Raw genomic sequence first — 24425 nt, 5'->3', positions numbered from 1 at the left:
CGTCTAGACTGCACGTTGAACTTTCGAAAAAGCGGCTTGCTTTTTCGAAAGAAAGCATCCAGTGAGTCTGGATGCTCTCTTTCGAAGAAGCCCTATTTACATTGAAGAACGCCTTCTTTCGAAAGAGGAACTTTTGAAAGAAGGCGTTCTTCCTCGTGAAATGAGGTTTACCGCCATCGAAAGAAAAGCCGCGTTCTTTCGATATAATTTCGAAAGAACGCGGCTGCAGTCTAGACGCAGGTGAGGTTTTTTCGAAAAAAGGCTACTTTTTTCGAAAAAACCCCTGAGTCTGGACACAGCCTAAGAGAAAATGTGCTTTTGGACCCATCTTTATACCCCTGGGGGCCCGTATCCTCTTTCTTATCTAAGATGCCAAATTCTACTGGTCTGTTTTGTGGCGCCAGTTCTTACAAGCAAGTTTCAAGTTAATTTACACTTGTAAGAGAGATAACTAAATTGTGAGTACTGGACATTTTTTTACTGGCCGAGAGATTCCTCCCCCCGTGGACGGCTGTATGTTCGTATCAATATGGGTTTGAGTCAAGGGCACTCTTCAGCAGCCTCTTGGTCAGCAATTGGCATATCTCTGTTTACAGCCATTCACGGTCACAGCAGCCTGGGCCTTCTGTTCTGTGTGCACTGTATGCTCCAGGCAAGCAAAAATGGATGTTACAAGAGGGGTTCCTGTCTGGCTACACGGGGCATCCCTCAGGGCGGAACAGCCCCTGCATTCACTGGCGGGAAGCAGAGTGATGGGACTCTGGGAACAGAACAGGCCATACCGCCACTGCCGGCACCAGAACCCTGGCCAGTAGTCCCCTGGGCACATCAGCTGGGACAATGGGGGGGGGGAGGTCGGAGCAAGAGGAGGGAAGGGGTGGAGCAAGGTTGGGGGGGCAGATGGCAGAGCAAGTAGAGGGAGAGGCAGGGTCTCAGGTTCAGGGGATTTGGCTTTTCCTTGGGCTGGGTGAGGGTCACGTGGTCTGTGCCCCCTCCCCTCATGTGCCTCCGTGCCAGTCACCCCTGTGTGTGAACCTTTCTGCTTTGAGGCCTGCATGGAGGAGGGCAGGGGGCAGAGTGCCCTGGGGCAGGCTGTCCCCTCACTGCCTGCCGGGGTATTTGTTGCCATTTGCTATGAAGCAGCAGGTGCTGGCGGCTCTCAGAGAGCAGCCGTGTAACCCACGGGTCTGATCTGTTCTCAGAGTCCCTGTGCTCCTGTGCCTGCTTGTTCTCCACTGAGAGATGGGAATGATCTCTCTCTCTTTCTTGGGCTCTCTTTCTCTCTTGTTCTCTCTCCCCTTCTCTTTCTCTTCCTCTTTTTCTCTTTTTCCTAGTGGAAAGATCTATACAGCCTCCTCCCTACTCCCCTACTTCTCCTGGGTGCCCGGAGAACTGGATCAGAATCCAGGGGAAATTCTATTATTTTTCGAAGGCCGAAGGGAACTGGACCGACAGCCAGAAGAACTGCTCCTCACACGCTGCCTTCTTGGCCACGATTGAGAGTCTGCAGCAGCTGGTGAGCTGCACGGACGCTTTGTGCCAAGCCCGGCAATCGCCGGCACCTCAGGCTGGGCTGGAGTCAGGCTGGGCCCAGCCCCTGAAGGGCAGAGGGGAGTCGGGTACCTCCCGGGCTGCGGGCCAGAGTCGGTGCGGTTCTGCCTGGGGCTCCAGCCTTCCCCACCCTCCAGCTGCTCAGCGCCGCAGTTTGAGACTCTCCCTGTGCGGGGCAGAGCTGGCTGCAGGCCCAGCAGTAAGGCCCGAAGAAGAAAGGGGCTTTAGGGACTGGAGCCTGAGGCCTCCTCAGCCTGGGGCCCTGGCTGCAGCCTGTAACACTCGTGTTCTGGGCCATCCCCATCCCAGACCGCTCCACTCCCCTGAGGTACATGCCTGGGAGCTGGGCTGGGGCCAAATCACATTGTTTCCTAGCACCGCAGTGAATACAGGGGTGGAGCATCCCCTGTTGCCGGTCCCAGCTCCCCTCACCCCGGTAATCTCCTGGGCTCTGCCCCTTGAGGAAAAGGGACTTGGAAAAGGGATAGAATAGGGGTGGGAAGAGGTGGGGTCAGATGGAGCCTGGAGTGCTGGTGGGGAATTGTCCATGGTCCTGCATCTTCCTAGGGCAGGTGCTAGGTAGGGTCCTATCCTAGCCCCCTCCCCAACTTCCTGCCCTGACCCCGCTCCCCAAAGAGGAGGTTGCACAGAGACAGCGCTTGAATGTAATGTGTTACTTTTACCTTTGCTCCGCAGCTCCGCAAAGCCCCAGGGTTCCCTCATGGCTAGGGTGGGGACAATTCAGTCCTGTGCTCCCTGCCCTCCACTGCTCTGCCCTGATGGCAGGGGTCTGTCTGCCCCCTTCTCAGCTCCTTTTCCCCCCTGGCCCTGCTGCGCCCTGAGAAGGGGCTGCTGGGCAGACACAGAGCTTGCTGCTCAATTCCTGCTTCACCCAGTAGGTGCCACATCCCCAGGAGCAGGGAGAGAGAAGGGTTAACACTGATCTGATCCCTTCACCCAATCACAAAGGCTGATGTCTCTAGAAATTCCCCCCAGCCAGCACTCCCTGAGGTGTGGGACAGCCCAGAGCCAGGGTCTATCACAGCTGATGTCTTTGAGTGTATTTCAAAGGCTTCCCTGGTGCCCTACCCAGGCAGACTGGACCACTGGATCGGCCTCCGGAAGGACGCAGTCGGGGTCTGGAGATGGGTCAATGGCACCGAGTTCGACCATCGGTGAGTCTTTCTCTGTGTTGGGTGGGAGTTGATGGAAATGCCCCACTGGCTGCTTTCACCTCCCCTCCTGCCTGGAGTTGGGTCTGGGACTGATGCAGGGAGTGGGGGATCCTGACGGGTTTTGAGCAGGGGCAGCAGGTTTGTATAATTTTTGGTGGTGCCCCATTAGCCACACCCTGACCTCCGTTAACCATGTCCCAACCCCCATTAGCCACACCCTCTTAGCTCCATTAACCTCACCCCTAACCCCCATTAACAGGCCTCTGACCCCCATTAACCAGGCCTCTGGAGGTTACATGCTCGGGGGAAGATGGACACGTGACCAGAAGTAAAAGGTGGCATGTCACCCGTCTTGAAGGGCTTTTCCCACCATTCTCCCCTCATGCAACTATCCTGCAAGTGCATTAACCCAATGTGTGTGCCATTAACTCAGGTGTAGAGAGCTGGGGGAAGTGTTCTCTCTAAGGCTATGTCTACACTCGCAGCTTCTTGAGCAAGTACAGCTGTTCTTGCGCAAGAACCCACAGAGCAGCCACACTGCCCGCCTGCTCCTGCGCAAGGAAATTTACAGTACGGCGTGGTAAGAGAGGGCTTCTTGCGAAAGAGCTACACTCTTTTCTAATAGGTGTAAGCAGCTCTCTTGCGCAAGAGGGCAGTGTGGATGCTCGGCAGGGATTTCTTGCACAAGAAGCCCCAATGGCTAAAATGGGATTTCTTACACAAGATAGCGTCCACACGGCCATGGATGCTCTTATGGAAAAGCACAGCTCACACATGGCAGTGTGGACGTTTTCTTACACAAGACTTCTTGCACAAGAACCTTTGTGCAAGATGTTCTTGCGCAAGCAGCCACCAGTGTAGACATAGCCTAAGAGTTTCCTCGCATGAGCAAAATGAATTGTGTTGTGCAGCAGTGTTGGCGCCCAATTATTAATAAATATTTTATAAACCTTTACCTTTTCTCTCTCCTCCCCTTACTCCATCATCTCCCCTGGTGCCTGCTGGCCCCCAACCCCTCACCCTCCTCTGCTGTCCTGACTCCTGCCTTTCTCATTGCCCTCAGCCCTCCTGAGACCTGCCTCCCCTCCACCAGCGCTTCTCTCCCCCCTGTGCCCAATCCTCCAGTAGCCCCACTCTGATCATGTGAGCTACCCTTCCTCATCCCCTCTCCTAACTCCTCCCTCTACGCACCTGCCCTGCCTCTCTCCTATAGTGCAGGTCCCTCCCCTGCAGGTGTCTGCCTTTCTGCTTCACCCCCAGAATCCCCTGGTACCTGCACCTTCCCTTAGCCCTGCACCCTCCTGGTGCCTCCCCCTTCCCTCACTGTTTCTGCCCCCTTTGCCCTCTTTTTCCCTGATGCCCACCCGCTCACCACTCTCTACCTCCACTTCCCTCATGCCCCCCTGTGCCCTCACATAACTTGCTCCATCCCCACCTTTCTCATGCCCACCCCTTCTTTCAAGCCTTCTCCCAGCACCTCCCCCTTCCCCTGTAGTCTCCAATGCCCTTCCCCTCTCCTCTCCCAGCATCACCCTGTCCCCCCTCCCACTGACACCTCCCTTCCTGCCCTTTTCCTCATTGTCTGCACTTGGCCCCCTGGCATTTGTCTCTCCTCCATCTTGTCCCTTGGTGCCTTCCCCTTTCTTCCCCCTCCCCCTTTCCCTCCTCCTCCACACAAACCTCTTCCCCTCCCTCTCTGCACAAGCCCCTTCCTCTCCCACCCCTCCCCCCTAGTTTTCCCCCTTCCCCTACCTTCTACCTTCCACTTTGTGGGGCCGGAGTCTGCGCTCGGGCCTCAGAAGTCCTCGCACTCTGACCGTGGAGCTAGGCCACATGGCGCAATGCCGTGCCGAGCAGTTTTAAAGTCCCGAGCTGTGACATCAGGTCACATCTGGGCATCTCCCTGCTCACCTGTAAACGCCGCTCATGGCAGCAGCAGGCAGCAGTGTGCGCCGGCAAGGGGGAGCCGGAATGAAAGCTGCTCATGGCAGGGCCGGTCCAGGGCCGGTGGGGGGGGGATGCATGGGGGCGGGGGGCTGGCAGGTGGGGGATGGGGCCTGCTCCAGGCGTGGCTGGGGGGGAGAGATCAGCTCCGAACATTGGTTGAGCAGGGCCCCCGGCTCTGAATACTGCTGGAGCATGGGCACCACGAGCCCATATAACTCACTGCCCATGGTTGTGAGTGCAGCAGCAAATCTCCCACTCCTGGGGCGTCTCCCCCAGTCTCTGTTGCTGCGCGCTGACTCTGGATCCTGCTGCCTCTGGCTTGCAGGTTTGAAATACGAGGAGGAGCCGACTGCGCCTACCTGGATAGAGACCTCAACGTCAGCAGCTCCAGCTGCAGCAGGCTTAGAAGATGGCTCTGCAGCAAACCCAATACCCCTCTATAGTGAGAGGTGCGTGTTGGGGGAGGGCACTTGTGAACTCAGTGCAATTGGAGACCAAATATGACATAGCCTGGATCTGGTTCCCCTTCATGTCCCCTACGTGTCTTCAAGTAAAGAGGCATAAAGCGAGGAACAGCCACAAGAACAATACAGATTAGAGGTTTCACAATTTAAAGTAAACTTGGTTCGTGGTGAAGTCCCTCAATGCAGGGTCTCAGTAACGGTTCTGCCCAAAGACTCAGGCCAGATCAGCTCCCAAAATCCAATGGCTTTTTTCTCTTGTCATGGGTGAGAAGAGAGAGGGAGGGTATGTCTACACTACAAAGTTAGTTCGAACTAACGAACGTTAGTTCGAACTAACTTTCATAGGCGCTACACTAGCGCTCCGTTAGTTCAAACTTAATTCGAACTAGCGGAGTGCGTAGTTTGAACTAGGTAAACCTCATTCCACGAGGATTAAGCCTAGTTCAAACTTACCAGTTCGAATTAAGGGCTGTGTAGCCCCTTAATTCGAACTAGTGGGAGGCTAGCCCTCCCCAGCTTTCCCTGGTGGCCACTCTGGCCAACACCAGGGAAACTCTACTGCCTCCCTCCCGGCCCCGGACCCCTTAAAGGGGCACGGACTGGCTACGGGGTTTGTGCCAGTTGCAAGGCTGCCAGCACCCGTGCCAGCACACCCAGCAGCTGACACCCCATGAGCCAGCCACCCGATGCCCCCCACCCCTCCCCCTCTTCCCGGGACCAGCCTGGCGGCTCCCAGGAGCCTGCCCGGGGCCACAAGAGGTGGGTGCCCGCGTGGTCTAGTGCGGAGATCGTGGACCTTATCGAGGTTTGGGGGGAAGCCTCCAATGTCCACGATCTCCGCACTAGCCACAGGAACGCGGCTGTGTATGGCCACATGGCTGCCAACCTGGCCGCCAGGGGCCATCAGCACAGCCGGGAGCAGGTCCGCTGCAAAATTAAGGACTTGCGGCAGTCCTACTCCCGGGCCTGCCTGCCAGGGGCCGACCCGGAGGCCTGCCCTCACTTCCAGGCTCTGGACCTCATCCTGGGGGCTCATGCCGTCCCTGCCCCCAGGGAGGTGATAGACCCCGGGGCAGAGGGACCGCTCCCAGACACAGAGGGAGGAGGAGGAGGAGGGCTCCGAGAGCCAGGAGCCTGCCGGCAGCCTGCCCAGGACCCAGGACCCCCGAGGCACCCCACAGAGCCACTCACCTGTGTCGTCTGAGGCCGGGGAGACCTCCACATGTGAGTACCATCATGCTCCCCTTATGTGTACGGGGGGCTGGGGCGAGAGGGAGTCCAGGCACCGTGCGCCTGGGCCTTGCCCACCACGGAGCAGCAGCTGGGGATCCTGCAGGGGCCCTGGCCTTGCAGAGGGGAGCTGGGTTTTACACACCTGGGCCCCTGGGTAATTGACCGCTGTTCTTGTTGCACCACAGCTGCAGCACCTGGGCCTGCAGGGTGCACCACCCCGCCTGCAGCAGCCGCCCGCGCCTGGGCCAGCAGGAGAGCCAGGAACCAGAAGGAGTACCAGCGGCGGCACCTCCGGTTCCTGGAGCACCAGCTCCGCATCCAGGACCACTGGGTCCAGGAGGACCTGAGGCTGCGCCAGAGGAGCTTGGAGGCACTGGAGGAACAGGGCCGTTCCCTGCAAGGCCACCTCCAGAGCCTGCTCGACCGCTTCCCAATTCCTCCTGCTCCCGCTCCTGCTCCTCCTGCTCCCCCTGCTCTTGCTCCTGCTTCCTCCACACCCCCCGACCCTCCTGCCCCACCCTCCACAACCATTCCCCACCGACGCCCCCAGACCTGCAGTGTTGCGAGATGGGAGAGGCAGCCGGACCCCCACCCCTGAGCTTTCCTTTCCCTTCCTCCCTTCCCTCCCCTTCCAGCTCCCTTGTCCCAGGTTTCCTCCTCCCCTGTCCCACCCTCGCCCCACCCTCCCCCCACCCCAGTTATGTTAAATAAAAAGACATTTTTGTTTGAAAAACAGGTGTCTTTATTTGACAGTAGGTAGGGAGGGGAAAGGGGAAGGGAGGTAGGGTGGAAGATGGCCCCCGGATCCGGACGGCCCCCCGCTGGGCTTCCCGGACGGCGGCGGTGCGGGGCTGACCGTAGTGGCCAGCCATGCGGTCAGCCTCAGCCATTCAGGCTGGCAGGAAAGCCTCCCCCTTTCTCTCACATAAATTGTGGAGCACACAACATGCTGCCACCAAGGGAGGGATGTTGTGCTCGGCCAGGTCCAGATGGGTGAGGAGGCATCGAAAGTGGGCTTTCAGTCACCCGAAGGCCCCCTCCACCATGATGTGGGCCCTGGTGAGCCTGGCATTGAAGGCCTGGTGGGAGGGATTGAGGTGCCCCGTGTAGCGCTTCATCAGCCACGGCTGCAGTGGGTAGGCGGCATCCCCCACCAGGCACACGGGCATGTCCACGTCCCCGACCCTGATGTGGCGGTCGGGGAAGAAGGTCCCGTCCTGCAGCCGCTGGCACATGGAGGAGTTGCGGTACACCCGGGCGTCGTGTGCTTTGCCGAACCAGCCCACATTAATGTCCGTGAACTGTCCCCGGTGGTCACACACGGCCTGCAGGATCATGGAGAAGTACCCCTTGCGGTTCACGTAACGGGACACCTGGTGTTCCGGGGCACGGATGGGGATGTGCGTCCCGTCGATGGCCCCCCCGCAGTTGGGGAAGCCAAGGGCGCCGAATCCCCGGATGACGGCGTCCGGGTCGGCGAGGCGGACCACCCTGCGGAGCAGCACCCGGTTGATGGCCTTGACCACCTGTGGAGAGACACAGCAAAGGGCAAATTAGTGGGGCGCCCGGGTGGCTGGGAGCATTCGTGCCCTGGCAGTGCCCCGCGCCCCACTCCCAGAAGCAACCCCCCTGGCGGCATGTAATACGGCCGGGACAGACCGACCCCTCCGGTGCGGGGCACTTTCACCTCCTCCCGCCCCCCCTTTGTCCCTGGGGCGGCCCATCCCCTCCTTGCAGCCCCCCTCCCCCCCGGCGCAGTGGCCGACGAGTGCCATACCTGCATGAGCACCGCTCTGATGGTGGATCTCCCCTCACCGAACTGGTTCCCGACGGATCGGTAGCTGTCCGGCGTGGAGAGCTTCCAGAGGGCGATGGCCACCCGCTTCTGGAGGGGGATGGTGGGCCTCATGCGAGTGTCCCTTCTGTGCAGAGCAGGGGCGAGCCACTCGCAGAGCTCCAGGAAGGTGTCCCTCCTCATCCTGAATTTCTGGGTCCACTGTCGGTCTTCCCAGTGCTCCAGGACGATGCAGTCCCACCAGTCGCTGCTGGTGTCCAGACGCCAGATGCGGTGGGGCACGCCAGTGCCGGGGCCCCGCCACGGCTCCTCCACGGCCCCCAGGGTGGCCAGGTGGAGAGGCAGGGGGCTGACGTGCACCAGGTGGTGCCAGGCAGCCTCGAGCCATTGCTGGCAGGCTTGCAGCAGCAAGTCCAGAAAGTGCACCAGAAAGTGCACCAGAAGGTGCAGGGCGAGCTCTGGCTCCATGTTGCCACCTGCGGCGGCGTCCCCGAAGGGAAGCACCGACACAGACGGGCACAGAGGCCAACGCTTTGCTGTCCCTCGGCGAGGTTGGCAAGCAAGCAGGAAAATCTGAAAACCGGCTGTCCGGGGGGGTCCCTTTAAGCACGAGCCTCAAATAGCCTCAGACAGCAGCCACACAAAGCAACTACTGACCTGATGCCCTCCCAGAACCAGTTTCAGCTGCCCTTAAATGTGCCCCTGCGTCCAATCAGTGTGGACGCGCTAGTTCGAATTAGCAAAACGCTAATTCGAACTACCGTATATTCCGGCGTACAAGACGACTTTTGATGTTAAAAAACATCCCCCAAAAATTGGGGGTCGTCTTGTACGCTGGGTATACATCCCAGGTGTGCCTGAGCTGCCCCCCCGCCGGCTTCCCCCGAGGCTTTGCAAAGCTGCTGCGGCTTTGCTCCCGGTGCCTCTGGTCTGCTGGGGACCGTCTCCAGCAGACCAGGGACACCAGGAGCAAAGGAGACGGAGGGGCGCTGGGGTATAAGACGAAACCCTATCTTTTAACTAAAAAATTAGGGGGTCGTCTTATACGCCCAGTCACCTTATACGCCGGAAAATACGGTAGTTTTTAGTTCTAGATGCGTTAGTTCGAATTAGCTTAGTTCGAATTAATTAATTCAAACTAAGTTAGTTCGAATTAGCGCTGTAGTGTAGACATACCCATAGAGAGGGAGGGAAAGTCTGGGGTGCTTTTGTCCCTCACTTCTGTAGTCCAATGCTCCTTTGAGATGCAATCCCCTGAAGATCACCCCTCTCAGGAAAGCTAATTCAAACAATAAAGAAGCAACATGACGTCTGTGGTGACATGGTCTGTCCTGTTTCTTCTCCCTTCTGGTTCCTGAAAGGCAGATTTTCCTTGTCTCCCATCTTCTCCCTCTTGCGCTCTGAGGATCTCGTATACAACTTATACGTAAACCGAGGGGAACTCACTTTTCTTTGTTTCAGACCTGCCTGAGCAGCTCCGCCTAACTGAGGCTCCCTGGCTTTGAACATGTGCCACCGAGAGCTCTTTGGGGAATTCCTAATTTTCCATATAATGCAGCTGCAGACGTTTCACCATGATATTACGGCCCCACAGGTTATTAGTTTTCAAACAATACTTTACAAGAGGGGCGGGCAATGATTTTTTTTTAACGGGGGACGGCTCCAAAATTTTGGAAAGTGATCAAGGGCCGCATTTCTACAGAGCGGGCGTGAAGTCCGGGACAACAGGTGGGGTGTAGAAGGGAGCTTGGATGGAGGACTGGGGTGCAGGAGGGAGTGTGGGGCCTGAGAGGGAGTTATGATCTGAGACAGGGGAATGGAGTTCAGGATCAGGGAGGGGTATGTGTGCGGAAGAGATTCTGGCCTGGGAGAGGGGTCTAGGAGGGGATGCAGGCTCTGGGAGAGAACCGTGACCTGGAGAAGATGCGGAGAGGGGATACAGAGAGCTTGGGTGGTGGCCTGGGGCAGGTAGTTGGGGAAAGAATGGAGGTGGGATGCCAGAGACAGACTCTGGCCGGGAAGTACATACTCTAGGTAACTCCCAGCCTGTAGCTCTGCAGACTCCCTGCCTGAGTGCTGGGTGAGCATCTCCATGTGGTTCTGCTCCAGCACATGGAGGGAGGGAGTGAGGAGGCTTCATTCGCTGCCCCTGCCTTCAGCAAAATTTCTCAGCTCTTATTGGCTGGAAACGGGACAATGGGACCTGAAGGATTTTGCTAGAGGACGGTGAAAGCGTGTGAAGCTTTCTCCTCTCTGCCCAGACTGCATAGTACTTAGAGGCCCGCTGTTTAATGCAGCTGCCTCTGCTCTGCAGGACCAAGCACCATGAAGACCATCCCTGATAGATGTTTATCGAACCTGCTCTTAAGTATCTCCAGAGATGGAGATTCCACAACCTCCCTGGGCAATTTATTCCAACGTTTGACTGCCCTGACAGGAATTTTCCTCCCTTCACCTTGTAACACCCTTTCAGGTACTTTGAAAATTGCTAGCATGTCCCTTCTCGGTCTTCTCTTTTCTAAACAAAACCACCCCAATTCTTCAGTCTTCCCTCATAGGTCATGTTTTTGAATTTTAATTATTTGTGTTGCTCTTCTCTGGACCCGCTCCATTTTCTCCGCATCTTGCTTGAAATGTGGTGCCCATAACTAGACACAGTACTCCAAGCGAGGCCTAATCAGCGGAGAGTAGATCAGAAGAATTGCTTCTCATGTCTTGTTCACATTAACTCCTGTGAATGCATCCCAGAATCATCTTTGCTTTTTTTGTAACCACGTCACACTGGTGATTCATATTTAGCTTATGGTCCATCATGACACCTAGATTCCTTTCTAGGCACCAAATCCATAATCAAACTACCCTCAGTCTTGGTGGGGAATGAATGTGCCTTCTCTTACACGTTTCCATAAAAAAGTTTTAACATGGAGGTTAATTACCCATTGGAATAATTTACATTCTACTGTTCTTAGGGGCTTGTTGAAGTAATTGTTAAAACCAGTTCAGGGGTTATTTATTTAAGGAGAGAGATCTCTGTGCGTAATGGGAGTGTGGGGCCTGAGAGGGCTGCTTCCTGGAGTGTTGATAAAGCCACTAACACTCACCTCTTTGCTCTCTAGGGCTTCTCCACACCCTGGCCTTCTGGCTCTCATCTCCTGGTGTTCCCCAGCCAAGGCACAGAGCTGAGATCACCCATCCCCTCCAGGAGCAATATGGACACTGAAACTCTTCAGGTCTGAAGAAAATGTAGTTTTGGGCATAGCATCCAGGAAACCCCACTCCTCACATGGGATCAGCACCCCAAATAAAGCATTCTGAGAAGCCCCCTTTAGCAATGACAGGAAGATGTACACACAGAGGGTATGTCTACACTACAAAGTTAGTTCGAATTAACGGATATTAGTTCGAACTAACTTTCATAGGCGCTACACTAGCGCTCTGTTAGTTCGAATTTAATTCGAACTAACGGAGCGCTTAGTTCGAACTAGGTAATCCTCATTCCATGAGGATTAAGCCTAGTTCAAACTTACTAGTTCGAATTAAGGGCTGTGTAGCCCCTTAATTCGAACTAGTGGGAGGCTAGCCCTCCCCAGCTTTCCCTGGTGGCCACTCTGGCCAACACCAGGGAAACTCGTCTGCCCCCCTCCCGGCCCCGGACCCCTTAAAGGGACACGGGCTGGCTATGGTGCCCGTGCCAGGTGCAAGCCTGCCAGCACCCAGCCAGCAGACCCTGTACCTGGCACGGCTCGAGCCAGCCACCTGATGCCCCCCAGGCCTCACCCTCTTCCCGGGACCAGGCTGGCGGCTCCCGGGAGCTTGCCCAGGACCGCAAGAGGCGGGCATCTGCCTGGGCTAGTGCAGACATCGTGGACCTTGTCCACGATCTCCGCACTAGGCACAGGAAAGTGGCCGGCTAGGGCAGGAAAGCTACCAGCCTGGACACCCAGGAGCAGGTGTGCATGAAAATCAAGGGGGTCCACTGAGACCCCCGACCCTGAGCCCTGAGCTTACAGTGACCATCCTGGGTCAGACCAAAGGTCCATCTAGCCCAATAGCCTGTCTGCCGACAGCGGCCAACCCTAGGGACCCTGGAGGGGATGGACCGAAGACAGTGAACAAGCCATTTGTCTCCTGCCATCCATCTCCAGCCTTCCAGAAACCTAAGTTAGTTCGAATTAGCGCTGTAGTGTAGACATACCCTGATTGCTTCCCCCAGGGAACAATTATTTACACTGGGCTTAATGGTAAATAAAAGTGATTGAATTAAGTACAAGTGAAAACAGGCAGAGGAAAGAAAATTACAAATTTAAAATAGCAGAAAATGCAGAGCTAGTTCTAACACAGTGATTCCCAAACTTTTCAGCATCACCCCCCTCCCTTTTTGATTTTTGAGAAACCCTCATGCTCCCCCCCAGGAAAATGGCAGCAAAATCTGTTAAGGAAAAAAAAGGAACTGGGGGAGGGAACAAAAATAGTTGGGGGGGGGGGGGGAGAAGATCGCCCTGCCCTTTTAAGAACAGAGCAAGCATTGCCCTTTTAAGGTGGCTATTTTGGGCAGCCACCTCCAGCCTCCCCCCATGAGAAGCAGCCTACTCTTAGGGCAAGGAGACCAGGGCTGTGGCTGGCGGCCTCCCACCTAGACAAAGTGGCCGCTACCACGCACCATGCAGAGGTTCCATCCCCGTTTGGGACACCCGAGTGGCTGCCCCCCACCACGTGACTCCAGCCCAAGCCCAAGGCCCCCGAGTGACCACTCCCAGCCACAAAGCTCTGCCAGCCACGCCACAGCGTCCTGCCTGCTATAGCTGGAGCCCAAGCTGCCTCTGGAGGGACAGCCCCACTGCACCCCGGCTCCAGCCAGAGCAAACGGGCAGGGCAACTTGCCAGCTGTGACACGACCCCGCCAGACCGTCACCAGCACCTTTCACCTTCCGGTCCAGCGGAAACGTGAGTGGTGGGCAGTGCTGCTGGGCGGCTCTGCAGGTGCACAGGCCTGAAATTTGTTGCTCATGGGGGCGCCACTTAGCGAGAACACTGTTGAGCAGAACAAGCATGAATGAACCACAGCCAGGCGGTGCTCACAGGATCCTGTGTTTAATGGCAGGTGTAAGGTCTTACTCAGGGAAAGTACCGAAGACCAGAGAACGGTACAAGAGTAGAGGTGTCGGTACTTAGCCTGTATCACAAACAGCTACGGAAGAACTGAAAGCTGCTGAAGTGCTGCTGTATAAGTTGCTCTTCTACCAAGAACAAGGAGTTAACGATCCAGGAAATTACACTGCATACAAAGGGTTAAAGAAACTATTTGAAAGGGAGGGAAAAAAATTACTTACCAGAAGGTAGGAAAGGTTTAGCCCCTCCCGTCCTCAATCATAGGGTATGTCTACACTACCACCCTAGTTCGAACTAGGGTGGTTAATGTAGGCAACCGAAGTTGCAAATGAAGCCCGGGATTTGAATTTCCTAGGCTTCATTTGCATCTTGCCGGGCGCCGCCATTTTTAAATCTCCGCTAGTTCGGACTCTGTGCCTGCGGCTACACGCGGCATGAACTAGGTAGTTCGGACTAGGCTTCCTATTCCGAACTACCAGTAAACCTTGTTCCATGAGGACTAATGGTAGTTCGGAATAGGAAGCCTAGTCCGAACTACCTAGTTCATGCCGCGTGTAGCCGCAGGCAGAGTCCAAACTAGCGGAGATTTAAAAATGGCAGCGCCCGGCAAGATGCAAATGAAGCCTGGGAAATTCAAATCCCAGGCTTCATTTGCAACTTCGGTTGCCTACATTAACCACCCTAGTTCAAACTAGGTTGGTAGTGTAGACACACCCATAGTGACTATTCCAAATGTTGTACTCTCTCAGGCTTACAGACACTGCTTTGAATTTATGATTTCTAAGCAAGGGCAGATGAGAGATTTGCGGGGCCCAGGACAGCACAATTTCACGGAGGCCTCCCCTTTGGAGAAAAAATAGAAAAAAAGGCGTCAAATACGCACATTGAAGGCTATTTTCATATTAAATGCGAATTGGGTAAATTTGATAGAAACTTAATTTAGTTGGATAATTTTATTTTAATTATATTGTAATTCATTTGTAAACAAAATTCTGCATTAATAATTAAAAAATGTCATTTGTATTTAAGTCTATTATAGCTGTCTAGCTCTTCTGGCAGCACATTCTTCAATTATGTCTTTAAAGTCCATTTCTTTACACAGGTAATTTTCCAAAAAGTTTAAAAATCTTTCTTCACAAACAAATGTCACAGCAACCACGTGACAAATGTGTGTGACTGAGGACTACAAATATTAAGCAGTACATTCACCTGCCAACATGATTTTTAAACCTCTACAGTAGTGAAATCCTGCATGATTATACTCTCAATACTCCTATTATTCTTCATCCTTTTAGACCTTTAGAGAAAGGTTTTCAAAATGACAAATAGCAATTAGGCCCAACTGAAATAGCCCCATTACAGGTAGTCCCCAAGTTACACGGATCCGACTTATGTCGGATCCGCAGTTACGAACAGGGATTTTCTCGCTCCGGAGGACTCGAGCAGCGGGACGCCTGGTCCCGCTGCCCGCCTCCTCCGGGGCGAGAAAAGCTGCTCCCCGTCTCTCTGGTCTGCTGCGGGAGCCAGCAGACCAGCGAGACGCTGAGCAAAGCCGCGCAGGACCTGGCCCGACCCGCGGGGCTTCCAGCTGATCTGGAAGCGGCCGCGGGTCTGGCCCCGGGTCCTGCGCCGCTTTGCTCAGCGTCTCCCTGGTTTGCAGACTAGGGAGACGCTGAGCAAAGCCACGCAGGACCCGGCCCGACCCGCGGGGCTTCCAGCTGATCTGGAAGCAGCAGCGGGTCTGGCCCCGGATCCTGCACCGCTTTGCTCAGCGTCTCCCTGGTCTGCAGACCAGGGAGACACTGAGCAAAGCCGCGGAGGACCCGGGCCGGACCGCGGCGCTGATCTGGAAGCACCGCAGTCCGGCCCGGGTCCTCCGCCACTTTGCTCCGCGTCTCCCTGGTCTGCTGGGGGGAGACGCAGCTAGTGCCCCCCCAGCAGACCAGGGAGATGTGGAGCAAAGCCCGGGGCCTGTGGTAGAGCAGGTGGGGCGCTGCCGGTTGGTCCCGCAGCACCGCTCCTTGGCGCTACTGGACCAACCTGGCAGCACCCCAGCTGCTCAGCCCCAGGAGTCCTGATTCAGCCGCTGCTGATCAGTTTCAGCAGTGGCTGAATCAGGACGCCTGGGGCAGAGCAGCTGGGGTGCTGCTGGGTTGGTCCAGTAGCGCCAAGGAGCGGCCGCGCTACTGGACCAACCCAGCAGCACCCGAGCTGCTCTGCCCCAGGCGTCCCCAAGTTAGCCGCTGCTGAAACTGACCAGCGGCTGACTACAGGGAGCCCGAGGCAGAGTTGCTCTGCCCCAGGCTTCCTGGAATCAGCTGCTGATCAGTTTCAGCAGCAGCTGACTTGGGGACGCCTGGGGTTCTTAAGTTGAATCTGTATGTAAGTCAGAACTGGTGTCCAGATTCAGCAGCTGAATCTGGATGCCAGTTCCGACTTACATACAGATTCAACTTAAGAACAAACCTACAGTCCCTATCTTGTACGTAACCTGGTGACTGCCTGTATAATGAAAACTCAGAGCTGAAAGTCCAACTTTATCAGATAAACCTTTGAGAAAAATCTCCCAACTATATCTATGTGACAATTTCTCATTTAATGAACAAATTTTCAGAAATATGCAAATGAACATGTCTCAGATTCAGCCCTGCTGGCTATCTACATAGTACTTCTGAGACAGCTACAAAGTGAGACAAAGTTTTAATGTGTTACATGTACACACAGTATAATTATATGCAATGTAATCTATTGGAATATGCATCGCCTGAAACCTACAGTGATTTCTATCATGAAGACCATGTAGCTCAATGAAAGAAATAGTCTGTAAAACGTAAAGGGAACCCCTCCCTCATAGCTATTAAGCTGGCTATAGTGAAGAGCAGGGATAATGTTTTATCGGAAATTTCTTCCTATTTATGTCCGGGAGACTTTTCTTTAGCTTTTCCTTTAAAGGTGATGTAAAGACAAAACCAGACAACCTGAGTTCCTGTTTCCTTCTACTAATAGTAGCCTCTGATATTATATTTGGCATTAGTAATTACTGTTACTAGCTGGTGCTTTCTCACATAAAACACTGCCTTAGTACTCAGTGCAAGACCCCACAAGAGGAAAACCTCTCAACAGCTTGCTCAGGTATTCAGTCTTTCTAGAGCTATAGATGGCACAGCACAATCTGGCTCTTCTTAGGCTCCCCAGGACTCCTCTCCCCATATAATGTTCTTAGTCCTCAGATATTCCAGTACAACAAACCAAATTAACAGGCAAAGTTTCTGCAACCCCTCAGGTAGCAGCTTATATACCCTAACCACAGAAAACGTATAGCTCCACCCAAAATGAACAAGACTTTACGTCTGCAATTTCCTTTCCTCCTAAGCAGCCATAAACTACCCTCAATATCCCTTTTTTGTCTCAACAACATAGAATATGTAAGCGTTTTTACCATAACCCGAGAGCTGAGCAATTCCTCTATCCTGACTGGCTAGTAGGAGTACACTCCGCTGACTCAATGAGAATGAGGATCCTAAATAAACCAATGAGAAAGCCTCTTTTCTTTCCTTCGCTCTGTTCACCTCGACTGTCAACACAAACAGCTGAAGTGGCCGGTGCCCGATCTTTCAGAGGCATGAATGGAACAAGGCTCTTGCCTGGTGATCTATCGCTTGTCCTCTAGTCCCAGCATCTGGCATTCCGAGTTTGGGGACCTCTAGAACATGGGATTGGATCCTTGATAATCTTGTCTGATAAATTCACCCGCTTTGTTTAAAAACCATTCCTCCCCCCCCGCACCAAATCATCTGTTGAATTCCTTCATAAGTCGATTGATTTGTTTATTCATCCCTGTTCCTCTTTCAGTTTAGAGACAAGGCGGGGAAATTTAGCATTCGTCGAGAGAAAACAAATCAAATACTGGTCCAGTCTGAGCACAGAACTGTGGGTGTGTGCAAAGCTTTACTGTTGTTGTCCCCCGCCCCTCTTGTTCGCCCTTCTCCTTGCTCCCAAGCAAGCGATGGGTCATTCCTTAGGAGCAAGGCTAGAGAAAGAAACAGTCTCTGGCTCCGATCAAGATGCCTGGTTGGTGTGGAATAACAGGAGGCCTCAGGTGTCTCTTGGGATTTCGGGGTTTCAGACACACACTTTTCGAGGAGAGCCAGAGAGGCCGAGACAGGAAGGCCAGGAAGTTGATTCAGTTGCACCAGGGTCCACGCTATAGTAGCAGCCTACAGCAGCTCTGGCTTCCAGTGGGTGGCGTGAAGGGGCGAGAGCGGCTCCGCTCAAAGTGCCTAGTAGTGGAGAGCCAACTGGCTTCTAAAGAAGAAGGGTGGGGTGGTGCTGGCGACCGGAGAAAACTGCAGGCAGCCAAAAGAAAAAGAGAAAAAACATGCCACCTAGAAGGCAGTAGGTGGCTTTCGCCCAGTTCATTCGGTGGAGCATGGACTTCTCCAAGAACTGCAAGGAGCGAGCAATGACTGGGGTCGACGTCCAGAGGAACAAAAGCCGCATCAAAGCGCTCAAGGACACTTCACAGCGGGGCCTGTTGAAGCGTGGGGCCCGGGGCAGCCGCCCCGCTCGCCCTGCCCTATATCCGCTGCTGTTTCTAAGTCAATGGGAAGCAAAAGTTCCTTGTACCCTTCACAAGCAGCTAACAGATCTCAGGAAGGTTTTGATCATTTTGGAGAAAAGAAGTGGCAGGCAAATAGGGTTGAATCTGACCAAGTGGGTCTTTGCCCATGAAAGCTTATGCTCCAATCCATCTATTAGTCTATAAGGTGCCACAGGACTCCTCTTCGCTTTTAAAGGATACTGATGGGTCTTACCCAGACAGAATGTTCTTGAGAATGGGGCGCTACTGCCAGGTTGAATAGCTTCCCAGATTGTCCGGTCAACAAGTGGACAGGTGTTTGGGCACTCAGAGAATGAGTCTCTTTCAGCAGAGGAGTCTGTCAGAGCTGGGTAAGCCTGAACTTGTTTTATTCCAGCACTCTCAGGTGTCCCCTCTCTTACACTGGATAGTAGCTGCTGCCGCCCTTCTCAATGGCCTGGTTTTTATTGAAATCAGAAACAGGTTGAGAGGAGCTAAGAGTTACCCTCTCACTTGTGTTTTAATCTAGGGACTAAGGATGCAAGAAAACACAGTTGGTTCCTAATTAATTTATCAGCTCTCTTCGGCTATGTCTACACTTGCAGCATCTAGCACGAGAAATATGCACATGAGGCTAAGTGTGGAATATTGCAGAGCCTCATTTGCATACTTAATGAGCCACCAATTTTGCAGAAGAGGCTCTTGCGCCAGAAGGAGCTGTCTACACTGCCCTTTCTTGCGCAATGCCGCTATGCTGATTATTTTTAACAGCATTGCACAAGCAGGCCTGGTACAGAGTAATACAAGCAACAGAAATAATTTTTGCTAAGGAGCAAAACTATTATTCAAAGGGGTTGCGTTGCAAGGAGGGGAGCGCAACTCGGAACCAGGGCAGCAAAGAAAACACAGGTAGGAAATGTTTTGAGACTTCACATCCTCTGCTCTGACCCTTTTCTCTATTTTTAACCCCGCTGCAAAATGTAGACAGCGGAAATTGACACGTCCTGTGGGCAAGACGAAGGGCGAAGCTTCCCCAGAGCTACTGAGCCTGCTCCGTGCCCCTCACTTCTCCCTAAGTGGCAGAGTTTTGCAGGGAGCGGTTCTGTTCAAATCTCTGTCGGCTTCTCTCCCCCAAGGGCTTCAGAGATCGGACCTGCCCACGCGTGCCCAGCACCCACGGGGAGACAAGCGGGATGCGGAGCCTGGGTTCAGCGCGATGGGGCTGCCCAGCCCCGGGGTATTTCAGCACACGGGGGGTGGGCAAGCCCTGCCAACGGGGGCGGGAGTAAGGGGAGGAGCAGTTGCTGCCCCCCAGGGCCCGGCCATGGCAGGGGGGGGGGGGGGGCCGGAGCTCCTGGCTGCCGCGCGGCACCAAAAGCAGCTGAAGCGTCTTTGAATTTCGCGCGCAGCGATGGCGCCTCCCCGCGCAGCTGCAGGGGCTTTGATCCATCGACCGCGCCGCGCCGCGCGGAGGGCAGCTGCCCGCGGCTTTGTGATGGGGCGCGGGGGCCTCTGTGGACTGAGCGGTGAGTGCAGCGCGGCGGGGGAGATTTGCTGGGAGGGACAAGCGGGGGATCACGCGGCCCCCAGGATGATCGGGATTCGCTTCTACCTGGGGCTGGGACCAAACTGCCGGGAGCTGAGCCCCGCTTGGGGGCAGCCCTCACGAGTGGGAGGATGGGAGGGAGCCGGGACCCACACGCAGCGGGGCTGCAGTTGTATTTTGGGGGGCGGGTCTCGGGGCGCCCGGCCCCAGCTGCTCCCCGTTTGGCGGGGTAGCGAGGGGGGTGTCGGGGCGCGTTGTGGGTCAGTGTGTCCGCTACAACAGGGCCAGAGCCGCTCCCTGCAGTACTCTGCCACTTCCAGAAAGGTGAGAGCCAGATGAGCAGAGAAGGGGGAGAGTTTGGGGTGAAGCCAAACTGTAAAAGACAGACTGCAAGGAGCAGAGAAACGTCAGTGGCACCCACGTCAAAGAATGGATCAGATTGGCAGACTGAACCTTGAAACGGAGCAAGGACTCCAGAAGGACGACTGACAACAGGATGAACCTTGGAGAGATGTTTTGGGAACACTCACATCAAAAGATAACATTCCCGTCAGAAGCTGACAGCAGGATCCATGGATTTTAACAGAAGAAGGATTATAACTAGCAGGGTGCTTTGCTATGGAACTTCGGGTTCCTCTGCCACACTGTCTCCAGAGGAGTATTGGATCCATCCACTGACAAGACCCTGAACCCCTCCCTGCCCTCCCGCCCCCCCCCCCCCCCCCGCTCAATCTACCTGGCCACTAGATGGACACAGGCTCTGGACTGGTAACTATATCATCTGGAAGAAGTGTGTGTGTGTGTGTGTGTGTGTGTGTGTGTGTGTGTGTGTGTGAAAACCATATGCAACTGTTGTATTCTCAATAAATGTGGCTACTGCCTTTCCCCCCATAAAAGATCTCCTGTGCTTCGTTTAAGCAGATAACAGTATTAGGGACAGGCAGTAGCTCCTCCGCCCCAATGCTCGCTGGCCTGCACATAGGTGAGGCGAAGGTCCTTCACCTTGGCCCTGACCTGTTCCAGGGTCCGGGCCGGGTGTCCCTGTGCGGCCAGCGCCTGGGCCATCTGGGCAAAGATCTCCGCATTCCTCCTTCTGGACTTGGGGTCCCGGAGGGCTGCCTCCTTTCCCCAGAGGTCCAGGAGGGCAGTCACCTCAGCAATGCTCCAGCATGGAGCCCGCCACTTGGTGCCCCTGTGGGCCTGCTGGGAGCTCTGGGGTGGCTCCTTGGTGGACTCTGAGCTGAATCTGGGCAGCTGCCGTTGCTCCCCCTGGCTGCTACCCGGGCCGCACGTGGCAAATAGCTGTGCTGCGTGCCTGCGCCTTTAAAGGGGGGGGCAACTAGGGGGAACCAGCGAGTGGTGATTGCCCATACGGAGTGTCAGAGAGGCCACCTGTGTTTTTGACTGGAGGCCAATTCTCGCGCAAGTACATGTTTGCTGAACATCCACTTTGCCCTCTTGCGCAAGAGAGCTTACACCTGATAGAAAACAGCGTAGCTCTTGCGCAAAGAGCTGTCTCTTATCACGCCATACTGTAAACTTACTTGCACAAGAGCGGGTGGTCAGTGTAGACGTTCTGCGGATTCTTGTGCAAGAACGGCTGTACTTGCGCAATAACCCGCCAGTGTAGACCTAGCCTAGGTCTACACTGGTGGGTTCTTGCACCAGAAATATGCAAATGAGACTAAGCATGCAATATCTTTCTTGCGCAAGAAAGGGCAGTGTAGACAGCTCCTTTTGGTGCAAGAGCCTCTTCTGCAAAAATGGCGGCCCATGTAGGTTTGCAAATGAGGCTCGGCGATATTCTATGCTTAACCTCATTTGCATATTTCTGGCACAAGAACCTGCCAGTGCAGACATAGCCTAGCTGTCGTGAAGCCCTGCCCTTCACCCTGCCCACATGCTTCGAATTTCGCAGGCAGCGATAGTGCCTCCCCGTGCAGCTGTAGAGGGCTGGGGTGGATCCATTGCCCCGGCCAGGTTGCTGCCTTCGGCCCAGCAGCTTTACCCTTGGGGGGGTGGTGGTGGAGGGACCAGTGAGCGCAGCCAGGGCCAGCCCACAACATTTTGGCACCTGAGGCGGGGAGCTCAAATGATGCCCCCATGTCCGCTCGCTTGGGCCAAACTTTGAAAGGTCTCAATTCTGCCTCCTTCCTGTTCTACTCCTCTCATGGGACTGCTCTGCTGTCTACATATGCACCAGCAGCAGACACAATTTTCAACTATCCAGATACATGTTGGGAAAATAACACAGCGGGGCACAAACAATCCAATAAGTTCTTGGACTGCATTGGAGACAACTTTTTATTTCAGAAGGTTGAAAAAGCTACCCGGGGGGTTCTAGATTTGATCCTAACAAATAGGGAGGAACTGGTTGAGAATTTGAAAGTGGGAGGCAACTTGGGTGAAAGTGATCATGAAATCACAGAGTTCACAATTCTAAGGAAGGGTAGAAAGGAGAACAGCAAAATAAAGACAATGGATTTCAGGAAGGAGGATTTTGGTAAGCTCAGAGAGCGGATAGGGACAGTCCCATGGGAATCAAGACTGAGGGGAAAAACAGCTGAGTAGAGTTGGCAGTTTTTAAAAGGGACATTATTAAGGGCCCAAAAGCAAGCTATTCCGATGTGTCGGAAAGATAGAAAATATGGCAAAAGACCGCCTTGGCTTAACCATGAGATCTTGCATGATCTAAAAATAAAAACGGAGTCCTATAAAAAGTGGAAAGTAGGACAAATTACAAAGGATGAATATAGGCAAACAACACAGGAATGCAGGGGCAAGATTAGAAAGGCAAAGGCACAAAATGAGTTCAAACTAGCTACAGGACTAAAGGGAAAGAAGAAGACTGTTTATTACATTACATTAGAAGCAAGAGGAAGACCAAGGAGAGGGTAGGCCCACTGGTCAGTGAGGAGGGAGAAACAGTAACAGGAAACTTGGAAATGGCAGAGATGCTTAATGACTTCTTTGTTTCAGTCTTCACCGAGAAGTCTGAAGGAATGCCTAACATAGTGAATGCTAGTGGGAAAGGGGTAGGTTTAGAAGATAAAATAAAAAAAGAACAAATTGAAAATCACCTGGAAAACTTAGATGCCTGCAAGTCACCAGGGCCTGATGAAATTCATCCTAGAATACTCAAGGAGCTGATAGAGGAGATATCTGAGCCTCTAGCTATCTATCATCTTTGGAAAAGTTGAGAAGTCATTCTTCCACTCTACTCTGTGCTGGCTAGCAGCTTGCTTTGTCGACAGAACTCTTTGTCAACAGAAGCTTTGTCTACAGATACTGTCGACAAAACTTCTGTTGACAAAAGCCTGTAGTCTAGACGTAGCCTTTGATAGCTGATCTCTTAGTCTAGGCATGTATACACAGACCTCCTGCTACTTTTCAGGACACAATAATCAAATCATCTAATTAAAAAAGGTGATTTTATTAACAAAACAAAAATATATACTTAATAAAGCATATATGGTTTCTAGTTGTTACAGAGTAACTGAGAAAAACTAATTAAAACAGAGAAACATAGTATCTCTGGGTGCCACTTAGATATATAGCGAATGGGGGGAAGTACATGGATTTCACACAGAGAAGTTTAACCAAACAACAACAAAAAAATAACGTGATCATGACTAAATATACATTTCTCTGTCTACTCATGTTCTGTACTGATCCGCACTTCCAGATCCAGTTCATTTCTATGCCCAATGTTCCTTGTAGGCAAGTGGTAGTTCTACCTGGTTTAATTCATCTTGCTTCCTTCAGCTCCTAGCTTAAAATCCCACAGAGGAAGAGCAGGCAGGTATATCTATTCAATGCAAATGTGCATTCCTGGAAGTTGGTGGTTGCAAATGGAACTGCCTAGTGCCTGGAAAGGGAACAGATGAAAAGGTACAAACCTTAGAAGAGATGATAGCTGTGTTACACAAGACAAGTGGCAGTACAAAAAGATATAGTATGGCAAAACATGGAGAAAAAACTAGGCTGTGGAAAACCTCCTTTAACGTGGGTATTAAACCAACCATTGACATTCAAAAAGTTTTCAGGGCAGGAACACTCTCCGATGCACACCTGGAATGGCCCCGGCTTTATTTGTGACTCAAGTCAGCCCCAGTGTTTATCAGGCAGAATAATGGATTCCTGGTGGAAACGGTTTCATTCCTCACAGTGGAAGTGTAAACTACCCGACCCACAAGGAAGAGGATCACTGTCTTCTCCGTCCTGCCAGCCACCCTTGGCGAGAAGAAAGAACAGCTTGGGGCCATGGGAAAATACACATCGGATGAGTTTGTCAGTGCCTACCCGGATGTTGATGCAGGAAAAGGCCAAAGAATTCCTGGACTTATTATGGCCACTCTTACGTGAGTCACTGTGTCATGATAAGCCTGCAGTATTGATCCCAGATTTTCCTGGTGTGTCTGTGGGGATTGTGGGAGTTTGTTCTCTCTTTTCTGCCCCCTCCTGGATCCTGAACTCAAGCTGGGAGATCCCACTGTTGCCCCAGCACTCTTGCTGGTCATAAGTATCTGGAGTTTGTTGCTACCCAAGGTCTGTGCTAGATCTGGAATGCCCCTGAACCCGTGGAGGTGCAATATAGTCCTGGTTTCTTCTGCACTGTGTGGACCAACCTATACTGATGCCTCCATTACTTAGAGAGGAACTGCAGCTATGTCTAATCACTCCCACCAGCATGATCAAATCCGGTGTCCCTCTTGGACCATTGTTATTTCCCCCACAATAACCCTGACTCACCCTCAAGTACCGTGTTCTGATGTCTGGATCTAAAGTCTGCATCAATTCTGTGGGGATTTCGTTGTCTTCTTACTGATGTGCCCTGAGCTCTGCTCTGCCTGTCTCCAACAGTCTGGCCCGGTAGCTACCATTGCCACATGAGAACCCCCATTAATTTAAACTTCACAGAATGCTGAGATACCTTCCCCCAGTATAGTCTCCTGACCCTGCCTTATGTGATCAGTTAGGCTACGTCTACACTGCTGGCTTTTGCTGTTAGAGAGCATGCAAATGA

General features: G+C 53.4%; 1 protein-coding gene across 8 annotated transcripts in view; it reads left to right on the top strand.

Annotated features, from left to right (window-relative positions):
* The window catches only part of LOC102462874 (C-type lectin domain family 2 member B-like), a 39032-nt gene that overhangs the window by 6549 nt on the left and 8058 nt on the right, over positions 1 to 24425 (top strand). Inside the window, exons 4-8 of one of the 8 annotated variants that reach the window (XR_012898502.1) lie at positions 1335 to 1516; positions 2623 to 2726; positions 4999 to 5122; positions 6191 to 6361; positions 6556 to 6999. Coding sequence is in view for 6 of the 8 variants with exons in the window: in XM_075913815.1 (XP_075769930.1) it covers positions 1335 to 1516; positions 2623 to 2726; positions 4999 to 5116 (404 nt within the window). In the remaining 2 variants the exon portion in view is untranslated. Of the gene's footprint in view, positions 1 to 1334; positions 1517 to 2622; positions 2727 to 4998; positions 5189 to 6190; positions 6362 to 6555; positions 7000 to 11281; positions 11517 to 19210; positions 19380 to 21996; positions 23761 to 24425 lie in introns of those variants that run through there. The other 7 variants (XM_075913815.1, XM_075913814.1, XM_075913812.1 and 4 more) reach the window with 7 other exon arrangements.

Source organism: Pelodiscus sinensis, chromosome 32 (assembly GCF_049634645.1).
Source record: "Pelodiscus sinensis isolate JC-2024 chromosome 32, ASM4963464v1, whole genome shotgun sequence".
In the NCBI taxonomy this organism is placed as follows: domain Eukaryota; kingdom Metazoa; phylum Chordata; order Testudines; family Trionychidae; genus Pelodiscus; species Pelodiscus sinensis.
The sequence above is the reverse complement of the archived record's forward strand: the minus strand, read 5'-3'. Positions and strand labels throughout refer to the sequence as shown.